At 45.4% G+C, this 17,344-nt stretch overlaps 2 protein-coding genes across 2 annotated transcripts in view; one reads left to right on the top strand and one right to left on the bottom strand.

Annotated features, from left to right (window-relative positions):
- Window positions 1-2,409, bottom strand: part of SCD5 (stearoyl-CoA desaturase 5) — a 134,173-nt gene extending 131,764 nt beyond the window's left edge. The window contains exon 1 of the mRNA XM_041760272.1: window positions 2,030-2,409. Coding sequence (XP_041616206.1) covers window positions 2,030-2,234 — 205 coding nt within the window. The 5' untranslated portion in view covers window positions 2,235-2,409. The remainder of the gene's footprint in view (window positions 1-2,029) is intronic.
- A 12,938-nt stretch (window positions 2,410-15,347) lies between these two features.
- LOC121493679 (60S ribosomal protein L31-like) lies at window positions 15,348-15,778 on the top strand. Its single transcript, XM_041759796.1, has one exon. It carries the CDS (start codon window positions 15,371-15,373, stop codon window positions 15,746-15,748), a length of 378 nt encoding a protein of 125 aa, XP_041615730.1. The 5' UTR covers window positions 15,348-15,370; the 3' UTR covers window positions 15,749-15,778.
- The last annotated feature ends 1,566 nt before the right edge of the window (window positions 15,779-17,344 follow it).

A 17,344-nucleotide genomic window follows, 5' to 3' on the forward strand; every position in this document is an offset into this window, starting at 1 on the left:
GGGGCTGAGGGAGGTGTCCTCTGGCCAAGGTCTTTCAGAAACAAAGATTCTGTCTTCACCACAGAAAACAGCCTGGAAAGGGCAGAGCCGACTTGGCCAGCCTGGAGAAGAAGCCTTGTCCTTGTGGCTCCCGGTGGAGTGCCAGGGTCAACAGGGTTTGGGGGCTGTAGGGAGTGAAGCCTGTGAGCCCTGTGGCACTCCAGGCAAGAACAGAAATGTGGGAATGTTTTATGTGCCCACTTCTCCCTGAACTCTGGATGACCCTGCCGTATTAAGGCTAAGCCCCAATTCCCTAGAGGCAGGTGGGCTCTGAAGTCCAAAGGTACGGTCCCAGCCCAGGAAAGGGAGGTCAGAGCTCCATGGAGGCTCTGAGGCTGCAAGGGCTTCAGCTGGCATGTCTAGTTAAAGAGATGTGTCCCTGAGGCACTGGCTGAACATCTTAGAATCTAGACATTTGGAGATAAAGGAAGAAGGAAGACAGAATCAAACCAATACATAAGGGCACCTGGGTGGCTCAGGGGTTGAGCATCTATCTTTGACTCAGGTTGTGATCCCGGGTCTGGTCTGGTCCGCATCCTATGTCTCTGCTTATAGTCTCTGCCTCTCTCTCTATGTCTCTTGTGAATAAATAAATAAAATCTTTAAAAAAAAAAAAAAAAGAGAGATCAATCACAAAGATGATGGTGAAAAGAACCCAGAATTGAGGTGGTGCACTGAATAGGGGAGGCACAGGCAGGGGGCTGCCAAGAGCTTTTAGGGGACTTAAAAAAGGCTTCCCGGATGGGGCACCTGGCTGGCTCAGAGGAGCAGGTGACTCTTGATATTGGGGTTCTGAGTTCCAGCTCTGGAGCTGGGTGTGGAGCTCACGTGAAGGGGTGAAATGGTGCCATGGATTCCCAAAGACTCTGGACCCTCTCACCATCCTTCAACGCCCCAGCGTCTCTCAGCCACACCCCCCTAAGAGTTATCAGGCTCTGGATGGGTTTGCTTCCAATACAGAGGGCTGTAGGGTTTCAAGGGAAGGCTGTCAAGGCAACCCCAGGGGCTCTTGATCTACCTAGGCATTTGAAGCTGGCACTTTACCAAATAAGCTCTACAGAAAGAAGTCTTCTTATTTTCTTCCTTTTCCCGTCTGGAAGCAAAAGTAGGTTGTGTTTCTCCTGCCCCCATTCCTTGGAGATCCCCGAAAGGAGAGCTAAAAGGGCTTCTTGGGTTACCTCATCAGATTGTCAGCCCAGGATATCAGTGCCTGTGCCTTTGGTCCTGGCCACTGCCCCTCGAGGCAACTGAAACCAAAAGCGGTCCCTGGGGCCAGGGGGACCTGCCAGGTGGTTCAGGGACCAGCCGCCAGGGTGCACCGGCCCTGGGGAGTGGGTGGGGGCGAGGGGCCACTCCTGGGCTCCCTCCGCTGCTGCTGGGAGGGTGCTGGGAGCCACAGGTGCGGCGGCAGACGCGCTGGCCAGAGGGGGCAGGGCCCGGAGGAGGCCTTTGTGCTGGTCGGAGCGGCCGGCCAGGGCTGGGCTTGCTCGCTGAGAGACTCCGGGCGGGGCCAGCGCACCTGGACAGAGCAGGGGCAGGGGCGTGGGGGGGCAGCCACGGGGCCGGGGGTCGGAGGGAAACTGGCCTCTTCCACCTCCTGCATGAGAGTCCCGGCTGACTCTTTCCACCTTGCTCCGCTCCTTTTCTCATCCTCACCTCGGCCCGCGGAGGAGGCGGCGCCCCTGGGGGCGGCAGACGGGGAGCCCGCCCCGCCCCGCCGCCCCCGCCGCCCCCGCGACGCGCAGTTCACCCTCCGGACCCCAGGTCCCCCCGCTCTCCAGCGCCCACGCGGCCGGACGGCGCGGGAGGCCAAGTCGCCACAGCGGCCCCGAAGGAGCGGCCGCGGCAGGTCCCGCGCGGGGCAGCAGCGAGCGCGGGGCGCGGGGCAGCAGCGAGCGCGGGGCGCGGGGCGCGGGGCAGCAGCGAGCGCGGGGCCGGGGCAGCAGCGAGCGCGGGGCCGGGCCGGGCCGGGCGCGCCGGCGGGACTCACCCCAGAGCAGAGTGAGCGGCTGGGCGGCGGGGACCAGCGCCAGGGAGTACAGGGCCGCCGAGTGGAGCAGGCTCATCAGGACCACGTTCCTCCAGACCACGCCGCGCCGCGGGCCGCCGCCGTGCCCCGGGCCTCCGACCCTCGCCCGGACCTCCTCCTTGGCGCCGCGGAGGGGGACCTGCCCCCCGTCGGCTGGGCCCGGCATGGCTGGGAGAGGCGGGTCCCGGCCGGCGGAGCCCTCGGGCGCGGCGGGGCAGGCGGCCCCTCTCCGGTTCTCCCCCTCCTTCGGCCGCTCAGCGAGCACTGAGGATGCAGGTCTCGGCGCCCGGCATCTGTCGCTGGCGAGCCTCCCGCGCGGCTGCAGGCCGGGCTGGGCTGCGAGGAAGGGGAGGGAGCGCCGGGGCGGGGGGGGCGGGGGGGGCGGGGGGCGGGGCGGGAGCCGAGCGGGAGCCGAGCGGGAGCCGAGCGGAGCGGAGCGGCACCGGCCCGGGGAGGGCAAGCGGCCCTGCAGAGCTCGGCCAATCAGGATCGCCTGCGGGACTCTTAAAGAGGAAGGCGCCCTCCTGGCCTCGGCTGCCCTGCCGGCTCCCCGGCCCCGCTCGGGCGAGCCCTCCGGGCGGGCGCGGGGATGGGGCTCCCCTGACCCGGAGCTCACAGAACTTTGTCGTTTTTGTGTGCTTCTCCAGCTCCAAGAATACCTTTCCCTTTTGGAAGGTCTTTTTTTTTTTTTTTTTTTCTTTTGAAGGCCAAGTCCACTAGTATTGGAAAATTGAAAATGACCTGTCTGGAGTCGCAACACAAGGGAAGGCCGTATCCGTATCCGAGATGAGAATGAGAAGTCCAAGGGTCTCTGCAGGCTCGTCTGGCTCCTCGGGCCGGTGGAGGGATGGAGGGATGGAGGCAGCTGCTCAACTTTTAATTAGGCAGCTGCAGCCAGGTGCACAGTAGGTGCTCAGTTCGTGCCTACCAGAGGATGCACACATGATGTATCAGCCCACAGTGCGCTGCCTGCCCACCGCGCAGCCCCAGATCTGCGCAGCTCTGCTTCCGGCCTATTCTGGGCTAACCAACGCACTTCTGGACTATCTCCTTAGTTCTCAGTTGATGGAATATTGTAAATTGAGCACCATTGTGAATGGGGCTTTAGAAAAATCACCCAGAATGTTTCAAGGAAAATTAACCCGTGAAAAATTTGTGTGTGCGCACTCTTCTCTTTGCAGATAATTTAGAGCTGTGAAGAGGGAGCCCTAATTGCACAGAAGTGCTGGGAGGGGTGAGCTGGTCCTGTCCCAAGCAGGTATGGTTGCACCTAAGGCTGGTGCAGAAGAAAAAGACCTTAGGACTGGAAGTCAGGGGCTCTGAGTTCTAGTTCTAAGTCAATGTGACCCAGCTTTGCTCTCCAGACACAAGTTTCCTTACGGGGGGAACAGAACTAATTTTTACTCTTTTCTCCCAACTTGCAAAAGTCTATGAATGTGAGTTTCAAGGATCACCATTATGTTGACAAATAAAGCTGATGTTTGGATTACCCATTGTTAGGAATCCTTTCCAGGTTTCTGGGAAAGGGGGAAAAATTAGAACTGACTGCATAAAAGGGCCATACATGAGTATCTTACTGTTAGCAGACCTGAACCAGTCCAATCAGCTAGATTAAAATAATGTCTGATTTAATGTGGCTGTGGAATTGGGGCCACTGAGGCACTGTTACAGTGGCACTTCAGATGGAGCTGAAATTATAGAATGAAAGGAAATTTGCCTGGTGACTAGCTGGATAAATACTGGTACTGAATAATGACTAGTGAGACAATGGAACATGGAACTAAAGGATATCAATTTCATTAGCCTGCTCAACCTGGGCTTTATAATGAACCACTTTTTCCCTCACACCAGCCCTCTCCTTCCCATTCCTACCAGACCCACATGCTGCCTGCAGGTCTTTAGTTCAGACTGTCCTTTCTCTCAGGGATGGGCTAGTTACTTGGCCAAAAATCTCTGGGTATTATAATGACTCTCCTCACACTCACTCTAACCATTCAGTCATTTATTTGGGATTTATTGGGCACCTGCTATATGCCAGGAGTAGTGAACACTGGGGATGCAAGGATGAATAAGTTTTGGTCCCTGCCCCTAAAGGAGCTCCTCACAAGGGAGGGAAGAGATTCAAACAAATGTAACTTCTTGGCTATGACTTTGGAAGGATAGGAGGGTATAGTCCATTATCAGAAGAAAAAAAAAAATTATACATCAAGCATACATACCAAGAGTCCAAGGGAGACAGCAAAACAATTCTTTACTTGACCCCTGGGTACATTGTCTATTGGATAAGCTACTCTGTCTTGAATCTATCTGGAATGAATATCTTCCTCTCCTCCCTCCATTGAGTCAGACTGCATTGGCCAATCATTTCAGCAGGTTGGACTCAGGATGGAGGAGGGGATGTTTGTAGGTGTTGGGGGTGGGGGGAAGTACTCTTTAGGTCTTTCAGACCCTGCCAACAAAAGGATAATTGAAGGAAAACGATTTTTCCAGATCTAATCTCAAAGTGAAATCTCTACAGATACAAAATATACTTTTGCTGATAGTGACTGTCCCCTGTAGCATATTATGCCATCAGGGCTACTGTCTCTTCCCATCTAAGATCTTTATAAAAGACCTTAGTATATTTTCTTAGCTTTGGTCTAGAACCCAGAAGTGAATGAGTGTTCCACTTACTCCTTAATGGGGGCAATTGGGAGAGTAAACCTTATCCTGTCAAATAAATACTTACCAAAAATGTGGTTAAGGGCCCTAATAGTAATGTATACAAGATAAAGTAGAGGAACAAAGGAAGGAATGGTTACAGAGGGAGGGAGGAGGAGGGGTAATATCCGAGTAGTTTTTTTTTTTAACTTGATTTTTTAAAGTTTTTTTTTTTATTTGTGGTAAAATATGCATAAATCTTAACCATTTTTAAACGTTCAGTTCAATGGTGTTAACTATTAAATAATAAAATAAATATATAAATCTCCACACCTTTTTCAACTTGCAAAACTGAAACTCTATGCACATTAAACAATAATCCCCTATCTCTCTCTCCCTCTCCCTAGCCGGACAACTGTCATTGTACTTTCTATTTCCATGACTTTGACTATTCTAGATACCTGATATAAGTGGAATCATACAGTGTTTGTCTTTTTGTATGACTGGCTTATTTCACTTAGCACAATGTCTTCAAGGTTCATCCATGTTGTATTATGTGTCAGAATTTCCTTCCTGGGATGCCTGGGTGGCTCAGTGGATGAGCGTCTGCCTTTGGCTCAGGGCGTGATCCTGGGATCCGGGATCCAGTCCCACATTGGACTCCTTGTGCGGAGCCTGCTTCTCCCTCTGCCTGTGTCTCTGCCTCTCCCTGTGCCTCTCATAAATAAATAAAATCCTTTAAAAAAAAAAAAGAATGTCCTTCCTTTTCAAGGCCAAATAATATCCCATTGTATGTATTGCTACATTTTGCTTACCTATTAATCCTACAATGGACATTTGGGTCCCTTCCATCTTTTAGCTATTATGACTAATGCTACTATGAATATAGGGATACAATTATTTGAAACTCTGCTTTCAATGCTTTTGGGTCTATACCCAGAAGTAGTATTGATGGATTTATGGTAATTTTATTTTTAATTTTTTGGGGGAACTCCTTCCCATAGCAGGAGCAACACCATTTACCTTCCCACCAACAGTGTGCGAGAGTTTCATTTTCTCCACATCCTCGCTAACGCTTGTTATTTTTGTTGGGGTTTTTTGTTTTGTTTTTTGGATTTTTTTTTTTTTTTTTTTTTTTTTTTTTTTAGATTACAGCCATCGTAATTGATGTGAGGTGATATCATATTGTGGTTTTTATTTGCATTTCCGTAATAGTGATACTGAGCATCTTTTCATGGTCTTGTTGGCTGTTTGTATGTCATTGTTAGAGAAGCATCTATTTTAGTCCTTTTCCCATTTTTTAAAATTATTTTTAAAAAGATTTTATTTATTATTTATTTCAGAGAGAGAGAGCACACAAGCAGGGGGAGGGAGGGGGAGAAGCAGACCCCACCCCCACTGAGTGGGGAGCCTATCTGGGGCTCACTCCCAGAATCCGGAGATCATGACCTGAGCCAAAGGCAGACGCTCACCCTACTAAACCACCCAGGTGCCCCCCTTTTCCCATTTGTTGTCATTGTTCAGTTATAAGAGTTCTTTATGTACTCTGGATATTAACCTCTTATATAGATAAATTGTTTGGAAATATTTTCTCCCATTCCAAAGGTTGCCTTTTTACTGTTGTTTGTGCCCTTTGATGCATAGAAGTTTTAAATTTTGATGTAGTCCAATTTACTCATTTTTACTTTTGTTACCTGTGTTCTTGGTATTCTATCTAAGAAATCATTGTGAAATCCAGTACCATGAAAATTTTCTCATTTTCTTCAAAGACTTTTTTAGTTTTAATTCTTATGTTTAGATCTTTGATCCATTTGGAGTTCATCTTTAGATTTAGTGTAAGATGGGGGTTTAACTTCATTCTTTTGCCTGTAGATATTCAGTTTTCCGAACACCATTTGTTGAAGAGACTCTCCTTTCTCTATTGAACGGTTTTGGAGAGCATTTGACCATATACTTGAGGGTTTATTTCTGGATTTTATCTTCTATTCCATTGGTCTGTATGTCTGTCTTTATGCCAGTGCCACATTGTTTTGATTGCTGTAGCTTTGTGATACATTCTGAAATCAAGAAGTATAAGACCGCCAACTTTGTTCTTTTTTAAGATTATTTTGGCCATTTGGGATCCATTGAGATTCCATATGAATTTAGGATAGATTTTTCTATTTCTGCAAAAAATTTTCATTGGGATTTTGATAGAGATTGCCATACATCTGAAGATCACTTTGGCTAGTATTGACATCTTAACAATATTAAGTCTCCAGTCCATAAACGTGAGATGTCTTCCTATGTGTCTTCTTTATTTTTTCTCAGCAACATTTGTAGTTTTCAGTGTACAAGTCTTTTGTCTCCTTGATTAAGTTTGTCAAGTGAGGACTTCCAAGGAAGCTATCTAATAGAAATATAATGCACATCACAAATTTAAGCCACGTGTATAAATTTAAATTTTCTAGTAGCCACATTGAAAAAGTAGAGAATAAATTTTGATAGTTTCTTTAACCCAATCTATCCAAAATATTATCTTCTCAATGTGTGATCAATATAAAATTATTAAGAATTCTATACTTTTTTTTTTCCCACACTGTATCTTCAAAATCAGTTGTTTACATAGTTATAGCAAAGCACATCTTAAAATTCAGGTTAGCCCTATAGCAAGTGCTTAATAGCCCCTTGTGGCTCCTGGCTACCATATTGGAGAGCACAGTTTTGAAGGATGTGTAGTTTATTAGACAAATAAATGGCAGAGGACATTCCAGCAGAGAAAGTAGTGCAAGCAAAAGCTGTTGCATTTGGCATTTAGGGAGGTATCTGGAATATCTAAAGTGAAAGTAGGGAAACAGTGGGAGATGAAGCTGAAATGTCATGTAGTGGGCAGCACATGAAGGTAGGTGGGTCTCATGAATGTCATGCAGAAAGAGCTATGTGGTAGGTGAGGGGAGCCATGGAAAGGCTTTATGCAGCATAATAAGCTAATCAAATTTGTATGACAGAAAGACCACTCTAGAGGAGGTATAGAAAATGACTGGATTGGAGGTAGAGAGAGAAAAGACTGAAGGCAAGAGGACCGGTTAGGGCACTATTTAAAGAGTCTGATCAAGTGAAGAAGAGGGTCAGAAGTAAGGCAAAGTCACAGATTCTGGAGAAGAGGGATAAATCCAAAGAAACTAAAAGAAGAACCAACAGGACTTCATGTTTGATTGAACATGAAAGAGGAAGAAAAAAGAATAGAGGATTCTTTTTGGCTCTCTGGATTTGGTATTCAAGTGAAAGTGTCACTTACTGGGATACTAAATCTGTGCTTATTAGCATCTTTGTAAAATGGGGATAATAATACCTACTTTATAGTATTTTTGTGGCAACTAAAGGTTAGCACAGAGTCTGGCATGTAGTAAAGAGCCCATAAATATTAATCATTATTGTCACCATAATCATTCTAATCATCATTTTGGAGACTGGGACCAAAGAAACAAGAGCAAGTTAAAAAAAAGAAAAAGAAAAAGAAGTCTTGCTTTATCAGACATCCAAGTAGATGTGTTCAGATCTAGGCTGGAAAAGAATTTAGTCATAGTTCAATAGTAAAATACATGGCAATAGAAGTAGTTGCCCTGGAAGGTAGAAAAAGTCTGGGTGGAATTCTTGTGATCTACTACTATTCATGAGAATGGTAAAGAAAGAGAAGCCCCTGGTGTAGACTGAGAAGACGAGAAAGGTAGGAGAATCAGCAAAATGTGGGAGAGGATTCACAAAATTGAATGTTACAGAAATGCTATCAAGGAGGGAAAATGAGGAGCTCACTACATACAAAGATCATTGCTGACCTTTGCCAAGGCCTTTTCAGTGAGTTATAGGAACAGACTTTACACAGAAATTTAAGAATAAGGAGGAGGAGACAAGCATAGCATATATATGTAAATCATGTTTTCAAGAAGCTTGGCAGTGAGGAAGGATGGAGAAGCAAAACTGAGTGTGTGTCTAAGGGTTCAGATAAGAGGAATATCAGCACAGTTGTTGGCTAGTGGAAAGATCATGAAAGGTCAAAGGTCAAAAACAGGAGGAAGAGGATGCTTGATGGAGCTAGTTTTCTAGGGTTAGGGAGGGGGTTAGGTAAGATAGGATCAGGTGATCAGATGGTTGCATTTTGAACAGAGGAACAGCTTGTTCTTAGAGACTGGAAGGAAATGAGACTGAGGGCAGATAGAGCTTCTGGAGTCAGTAAAGTGAGGGAGGGTGCCACGATAGCCTGTTTCTTTTGCAGGGTGTTGGGCTGGCTGAGAGACAGGGGCACCCAAAATGGTGAACATCTCAAATTGGGCCAAAATGGCTGATCTTCCCGCCAAAGCAGCCATGACCACCACCACATCATCTCCAGTAAATCAAAGCCTAGACAGGAAACCAAAACTTTCCATCCAGGACTTTCCAGCCAGGGACCACCTCCCATCGTCCGTACTATCCCCACCCCCAGGCAATCACCTAGGGACGCAGTGTTAGGCAAGGGACCCACCCGGATCCGGACCGGAACCAATAAGGCTTAAAAACCCCCACACTCCCCAACTCCGGTGCAACTTCCCTGACTGGGCCACCTCTCCGAGTCACGAACCTCGCCCAGGAGTGCTCCCCATTGAAAGCACTCTTGAACCTATTGCCTGGCCCTGCTGTTTTTTTTTTTTAATTTCTCCCCATTCATTTTGGAAAAAACCTAACACAGGGTATGTCAGGTCATCTGTGGTGTAAGCAGAGTAGGAATTTGGTAGAGAGCTGGAAAAAGTGATGAAGGCTTCCAAGAGCTGTTGAGCAGAATGAAAGGGGAAGCTGACCAAGGACCCTTTAAAAGTTGTTGAGCCAAATTAAGGGCCCAACTCAGAATGGGTGCTCCAAGCTTATAATGGCATCAGTCTGCACAGTTACAGTTACACAGCCTCATTCAGCAGTCTGATGCAATATCCAAATTGAAGTAGGGATAGGGATTTGATGGGAGGACAGGAGAGCCAGGTAATCAAGGTGTTGGTGAGAGAAGTTTGTGCAGAGCCCAGGCTGGGGAAAGGAGATGTGATCAGAAGGAAGCTAAATCAAAGGCACCAATATTTTGAAAAAAGTTGATGAGCAGATATCTTTGTTAGGGAATGAGAATAAAGTTACTAATGGTCAATGTGCTCCAAGAGTAAAATTTGGGACTTAAGATCTCTAGTGGTAGAAGAGTTTCCAATGATCCACTCCAAGGTGAGGCTACAGGATTATAATAGGAGTGGCTGTTTTTTTTTTTTTTTTTTAAAGATTTTATTTATTTATTCATGAGAGACAGAGAGAGAGAGAGAGAGAGAGAGAGAGAGAGGCAGAGACTTAGGCAGAGGGAGAAGCAGGCTCCACGCAGGGAGCCCGATGTGGGACTCAATCCCAGGTCTCCAGGATCATGCCCTGATCTGAAAGCAGGTGCTTAACCGCTGAGCTTTCCAGGCATCCCAGGAGTGGCTGTTTTGGAGATGAGAAGGTTAAAGGAACACTGGTGCTGAGGAGGTTGAGATCTACTGGACAAGACCTTCCCAAGAGTTTGAAATCACACATGATGGGTGTCCAAATTTAGCTGAAGAAGACTGTGAGCCAGGTGCCCAATGGTTTGAGGGGAGGCTTCCTTCACAAGGCCAAGTAACAGCTCTCAATTGTCAAGATCATGTGGGTATTTCATTATTTTTTAATCACGCTGGAGAGATGGACTTGCTGCAGTTATAAAACCTGCCTGATCTAGAAGCCAGGGTGCATTTGAAGGGTCCAGACTGGGAAAAGAAGCATAACTGGGTAGGTTGGAGGGATTCAGACCTTCAAAGAACAAATTGTAGCTGCAGCAGGGAACTGTGAAATAAAATCACCTGCTCTATCAGAGGTAATCATTTAAGGCAACTCCCTTGGCACCAGGAAGGACTACATCTGAAGTTCTTGTGGAATTAAACAAGGAGGCAGGGGACGCTGCCTTTTGGATGAGATCCATGGACAACAACTTCAAATGTAAACAATCTTTGTGCACCTCGGGCTGAAAAAAACACTCATAGGCTTTAGGTTAATTTCAGAGTAGCATAAAGTTGGGAAGTTAGCATCCAAGATTACTAGATTGGTTTTGAGAGGCAGTAACACTATGGGCTTAATAGAAAATTAGTCTTCTCAGCTTCTTCTAGTCACAGAAGGGTTGGTCCCTTTTTCTCTATTAAATGGATTGGAAACATTTCTCATTGAGATTTTATAGCAGTGGATGAGAGGGGAACTTGTTGCTGTAAAATGAATGATTCTATTGCTTTGGATGTGAAGAGAGTGGGGAGTATTTTTTTTTTTTAACAAAAGCCTAGCTTTATTACTTAAAACTTCCCACATTTCCTGACCACCCTTAATAAAGTGCTACAATTTGGCAACAGGAAACCAGGCATGGGAGATGGCCAGATTTAAAGGCCTTTACTTCCTAATTTTTAGTTAAGAGTGTCTACTTGATAAAAAATGCGCTGGAATACTGAAACCAATCAAAACCTGTCTCATCTGCTGCCCTTGGCATCTTTCCGAGTCATCTTCAGTTTGAATCTCATAACATTCTTTCATTCAATATCTATTTATTGAGCCTCTTCTAGAAGCCAAGCATAAGCTCAGCTGCATGGACAGAGGAGTATATGGCTATGCTTATGGTCCAGTAGGGAAGCCAGATAGCAATCAAATACTCACTATAAGAAGACCACAACACAAACTCTAACAGATGCTGTGGAGGATCACTGATCATCTTTTAATGACCCGGTTATGGCAAGGTAACATTTGTGAATACCTACACTACATTCCCCTTTGATCAACGCGTGGCTGAAACCAAGGTGCACAAACCAAAGCAAACCCCCCCCCCCCAAAATGTCTCTCTCTCCCCCTGCTGTGAAATCCCAGCTCTCTGAAATAAATGAATAATCCTTATTATTGTGACAGAAGAAAGACAGTATTGACAAGGTTTTCACCCACATCTCTTCCAGCTCTCCAGTTCCCCTTCACCCACAAACATCTGCCCCATTTTCTTTTAGGATCCTTATTTTGGTTTCCAAGAGCAGATAAACGTAGAGAAGTTCTTATTTACTTCTCAGTATTAGCAGCGTGATTGTTTCTGTTTCAATGACCTCTTTCTCTCCCTGCTGTGTCAATTACCACAGGCTGCTCTTAAAAGGCAAAAGCCCCTGTTGTTCTCAGGCGGGAAGGGGGCATTTGTAAATAGAGTTCAGGAATGTCAAAAGGGTGACCCAGATTTGCAGCACCAGAGAAAAAACTAGTTCATTGTTGAGTATCTATCTTATGTAATCAAATGTGGCCTATTCTTGATGTGGGGAACAGGTGTGTAGAAGGGTTAATTTCATGGTAATATAGATCATTACAGAGGGGGAACTCACTACTTAAGGACCTCAAGGCCAAGCAAATGTATTTATTCCAAGTCCTCAAATTAGAAACATTTTTTTTTTTATTCCCTGCATACTTATTTCCAACCAAGGAAAGTGCTGCATTGATTTTTCTCCAAATTAGCAGTGAAATTAATTCTACAAAAGGAAAAAAAGGTATCCAAATATAAATAGGCCTGAGCTCTGTCATCTTTCTTCAAAGCTTTGGTGCTTATCCAAATTTGTTTTCCATTCCCTTTGAGGGAAAATACAAAGTTAATATACAAAGATGCTGTAGGAAAGATAGATGGAAAACAAACTTCCAGAGCTGGAAGTGAAATTAGAGATCATCTAGTCCTATCTCTCATTTTACAAATGGGAGGCAGAAGTGGTGGCATTTGACTGACAGTAAGTGGCAGAGAAGACACTGAAACTGTTTTTTGACTCTCAGACAGGTGCTCTTCTACACTATCCCCTATGCAACTTTTTACTGTGACCATCCAGGGCTTCCCTCCAGTAGGTAAGGGTTGTTTTGGTCTACTCTCTCCCTGCTTTTCTCTAAATTGCACCCTTTCCTTTGGGAAACTGTCCCATGGGGTTCTGGTGGGAGCTTCAAATCACTGTGCTCATCCTATATGTGGGCCAGCCAGTTCTGGTATCCTATCTCTCTGGGCACAGAACTCAATTAGGTAGTGAGCATGAGACCCAGGAGGGAGCAACTGGAGTTGTCTTTGTGATCAGTTTTAGGGTACTGTGAGAGGTTTCCTCTCCCCTTGGTATATCACAAGCCATGGAGATGTAGGCTTTGGGCTGCCAGGCGCCCTTTTCCCTAGCACATAGAGAACCTGCTTTAAAAAAGCCAACACGCAATGCTCAGTAACTTTATCCACTTATTATAAACATATTCCTTGTTTGTGGGAAATGCCAGGTCTCTGCAGACTAATAGGAGGGAAAAGAGCAAGGGATCCTGGGTGGCGCAGAGGTTTGGCGCCTGCCTTTGGCCTAGGGTGCGATCCTGGAGACCTGGGATCAAGTCCCACATCGGGCTCCCGGTGCGTGGAGCCTGCTTCTCCCTCTGCCTGTATCTCTGCCTCTCTCTCTCTCTCTCTCTGTGACTATCATAAATAAATAAAAATTTAAAAAAAAGAGCGAAATTAGAAAGCAGAACTCATTTTTGTTGCAGCAGCAGTTATTTTGAATAAAATGTGGTTTTGTGGAAACAATATGCTTACTAGGCTGAGGTCTGGGGTTGAATTCAGATTCTACTACTTACCAGTTGCACCAGGAAAGCTGAGGTCCCTTCAGGGTGTTCAAGCAGCACCTCTCAGTAGAGGACTCTGTGGACTTGATCTTTCCTGAAGACTCCTTCGGGCAAAAAAGGTGGTCAGGAAGGTTATCAGTTACTTGGAAATACAGTCAGAGGGACAAGAAGTTAAAGTGAACTTTGGTCACTTTTAGGGGATGGTTGCTTTCCTTCTACACTACTGAAGTCTGTTTTGATATTCCATTCCACCACACATTCTAGTCCTCCTAGAGTGTGGGGTTCCTTTACTGAGCGAAGTACAAGATGAAATGATTTCTCATCATTAACCAAATCATACTTGTTGGCCAGCCTTAATGGTTTCCTTGAATTACTACCCTTTTACTTACCAGAAAAAACAGTCTGGAACTTTCCTCTTCTAATCAAATTTGAATCCATTCTGTTCCTATAGTAAACTCCCAGCTGGTTCATTTTTACGTCGCCTACCTGGAAATGTTTGGACATCAAGTTTTCCTACTGAACTGTATGAAGCCTGTTATAAATACCTACTGAAGTAAAGAAACCAAGTTAATGGGGCGCCTGGGTGGCTCAGTAGGTTAAGCATCTGCCTTTGGCTCAGGTCATGATCCTAGAGTCTTAGAATCAAGCCCCATGTGGGGCTCCTTGCTCAGTGGGGAGTCTGCTTCTCCCTCTGCTTCTGCCCCTCCTCCTACTCCTTCTCTCTCTCTCTTTCAAATAAATAAATAAATATTTTAAAAAACAACAAACAAGTTAATAACAGCACTAAAGTGCTACTCTCTAGAGCTGAGAAGTGAGAATACCTTTAAAGGTATAAAAGAGGGATCCCTGGGTGGCTCAGTGGTTTGGTGCCTGCCTTTGGCCCAGCGTGTGATCCTGGAGTCCCGGGATCGAGTCCCATGTTGGGCTCCCGGCATGGAGCCTGCTTCTCCCTCTGCCTGTGTCTCTGCCTCTCTCTCTCTATGTCTATCATGAATAAATAAATAAAATCTTAAAAAAAAATAAAGGTATAAAAGAGATAAAGGAAGATGTTTGAGACAAAAATTTCATTAGGATTTACTTCATATACACTAAAATTCCAACAAACTCTTGTATTTTTTTGAATTAGAAAGTTTCCTGTACTTCGCAAGGCTTCTGAAGCCATCCCTGCTCTGACCCCACATTTGCACAACATGAACCCACTAATTCACAAAAGGTGGTTTTAGAAAGGTCATGGACTGGGATATTACAAGGCACAGCAATAAAAGCAGGAACAGGCCTACCTGATGAACAATAGCCTTATAGGTCTATGGAATGTCAGGCAAAAATCGAATTCAAATTCAACAGGGAGTGCATCTCCATTAAAACAAAGACTTCAGGGGGATCCCTGGGTGGCGCTGCGGTTTGGCGCCTGCCTTTGGCCCAGGGCGCGATCCTGGAGACCCGGGATCGAATCCCACGTCGGGCTCCCGGTGCATGGAGCCTGCTTCTCCCTCTGCCTGTGTCTCTGCCTCTCTCTCTCTCTCTCTCTGCGACTCTCATAAATAAATAAAAATTAAAAAAAAAATAAAACAAAGACTTCAGACATTACTGGGTAATGATGTTTATACAAAGTCATTCTAGGTGTTTCAGACTAACAACATTGCTTGCTAAATAAATACGTTAGCAGATCTCTGGAAACATGAGTCCAGAATGCAAAAAACATGTAACATAGTTATACCAAAGTCTATTTTCGGGGTGCCTGAGTGGCTCAGTTGGTTGGGCATCTGACTCTTGATTTCAGTTCAGATCATAATCTCAGGGTGTGAGGTCTGACTCAGGCCTCATGTTTGGCTCCTGCTCAGCAGGGAAGTCTGCTGGAAATTCTTTCTCTTTCTCCCTCTGCCCCTCCCCCTATGAATGTGCACACTCTCTCTCAAATAAAAAAGTCTATTTCCTTTTGCTGGATTTTATTAGCTTTTTTCAAGATCTACACCAAACACGTTAAAACTCACACATCACCTTCCTTTCCAACTAGGGCCCGGCAGAATGGCTCCCGCAAAGAAGGGTGGCGAGAAGAAGAAGGGCCATTCTGCCATCAACGAGGTAGTGACCAAAGAATACACCATCAACATTCACAAACGTATCCATGGAGTGGGTTTCAAGAAGCGTGCCCCTCGGGCACTCAAAGAGATCTGGAAATTTGCCATGAAGGAGATGGGAACTCCAGATGTGCGCATTGACACCAGGCTCAACAAAGCTGTCTGGGCCAAAGGAATAAGGAATGTTCCATACCGTATCCATGTGCGGTTGTACAGAAAACGTAATGAGGATGAAGATTCACCAAACAAGCTCTACACGCTGGTTACCTACGTACCTGTCACCACTTTCAAAAATCTACAGACTGTTAATATGGATGAGAACTAATCGCTGATTGTCAAATAAAGGTATAAAACTTTCAAAAAAACAAACAAAAAAACCCAAAAAACCTCACACATCCCATTCCTCTGTGAAGAGGTAAAAAAGCAAACAGCTGGAAATGAAGAAATGGTACAATTTGACTCCCACGAGGCTTAGATGCACCTGTGCAACCTGGGCCCAAGGGACTGGTACAGTTACAAAGCACCAATGCTATAGAAATGTAGATGAAACAAGTAGTGTACCAGAAAAAGTGGAAATATAGGGCTAATGTGACTGCTTTTTCTTTGTAATCTACTTTAGTTGAAAGATTTGGCTTTTTTTTTTTTTTTAAGATTTTATTTATTAATTAGAGATAGAGAGAGAGGCAGAGAGGCAGAGACACAGGCAGAGGGAGAAGCAGGCTCCATGCAGGGAGCCCGATGTGGGACTCGATCCCGGGACCCCAGGATCACGCCCTGGGCCGAAGGTGGTGCTAAACCACTGGGCCACTGGGGCTGCCCAGATTTGGCATATTTATCTGTAAGACTAAATAGTTAAGATTTTCTGTGCATAGATAGTCCCTCTTGTTGAGATGCTACCTGCGACATCCTCAGCATTTGGTGAATACCCACAGATCTGTCAGCGGTTCCATTGGGAATGCTGCCATTATAGAGGTGGAACAGAATCAAGAGCGGCGCATGCATACTTATGTATATATGCATACACTACTTGCTGAATCTTCAGGACAGTTCCAAATGATGTCTCCACCAGCAGAAGAGTCAACAGTTGACCTTGCAGTCACTCTTGGGTAAACCCAATTCTGGCTCAGGAGACAAATAGTTACCAAGAAAAGTGTTAACCAGTTACCATCCCTCCCTTTGCCTTCTAGGTGGGTGTTAATCAGGGTACATCTGGTTGCCAGGAACTCTACTGTATCTTTCTGTCCTCCTGGGTACATGGGAGTTTTCTGAATCCAAAGGAATATATAGGCTCATTGGGCTCTCAGTCAAGTTTAAAGCAGTTGTTCTCAACTTTTTCCTGCTGCCACACTATTCAAATGCACAACTACCTCTATCAGCTATGTTTCCCATTACATACAGATTCTCCAATGGGGCCTAAGAATACATCCATCCCACTCAGCACAAAGGGCCGCATGAAGAAGAATGGAGAAGAGCAGGTGCGATATAGAAAAGCATCTCCCAGAGATCTGATACACCTCCTGGCTGACACCCAGGTCCACCTATCAGGTTCCCTCTCACCCCTTTCTTTGTTTCAAAATTCAGTAGGTTAAAGAAATAAAAAGCACCCAACAAAGGGCAAAACTGAACAAATTTGGGATTCAGAAAGAATGACTCATCACTATGCATGAAGTAATGGCAAGGGTACAGCTATAATCTTCCCAAACTAAAGAACAATCCACTACAACTTTGTGTAAGACTAACTTTATACAGAGGTGCCTGAATTATCCAGGTATACAATGCAATGTCTTTGGAATTGAAAACATTAAAAACAGGTTCATTTACAAAATCAAGTTGAAAATTTTTCTCTAGAACACAAAAACTTTTTTTAAAAAATTTTTATTTATGATAGAGAGAGAGAGAGAGGCAGAGACATAGGCAGAGG

The sequence above is a fragment of the Vulpes lagopus genome, chromosome 6 (genome assembly GCF_018345385.1).
Source record: "Vulpes lagopus strain Blue_001 chromosome 6, ASM1834538v1, whole genome shotgun sequence".
NCBI classification, from domain to species: Eukaryota; Metazoa; Chordata; class Mammalia; order Carnivora; family Canidae; genus Vulpes; species Vulpes lagopus.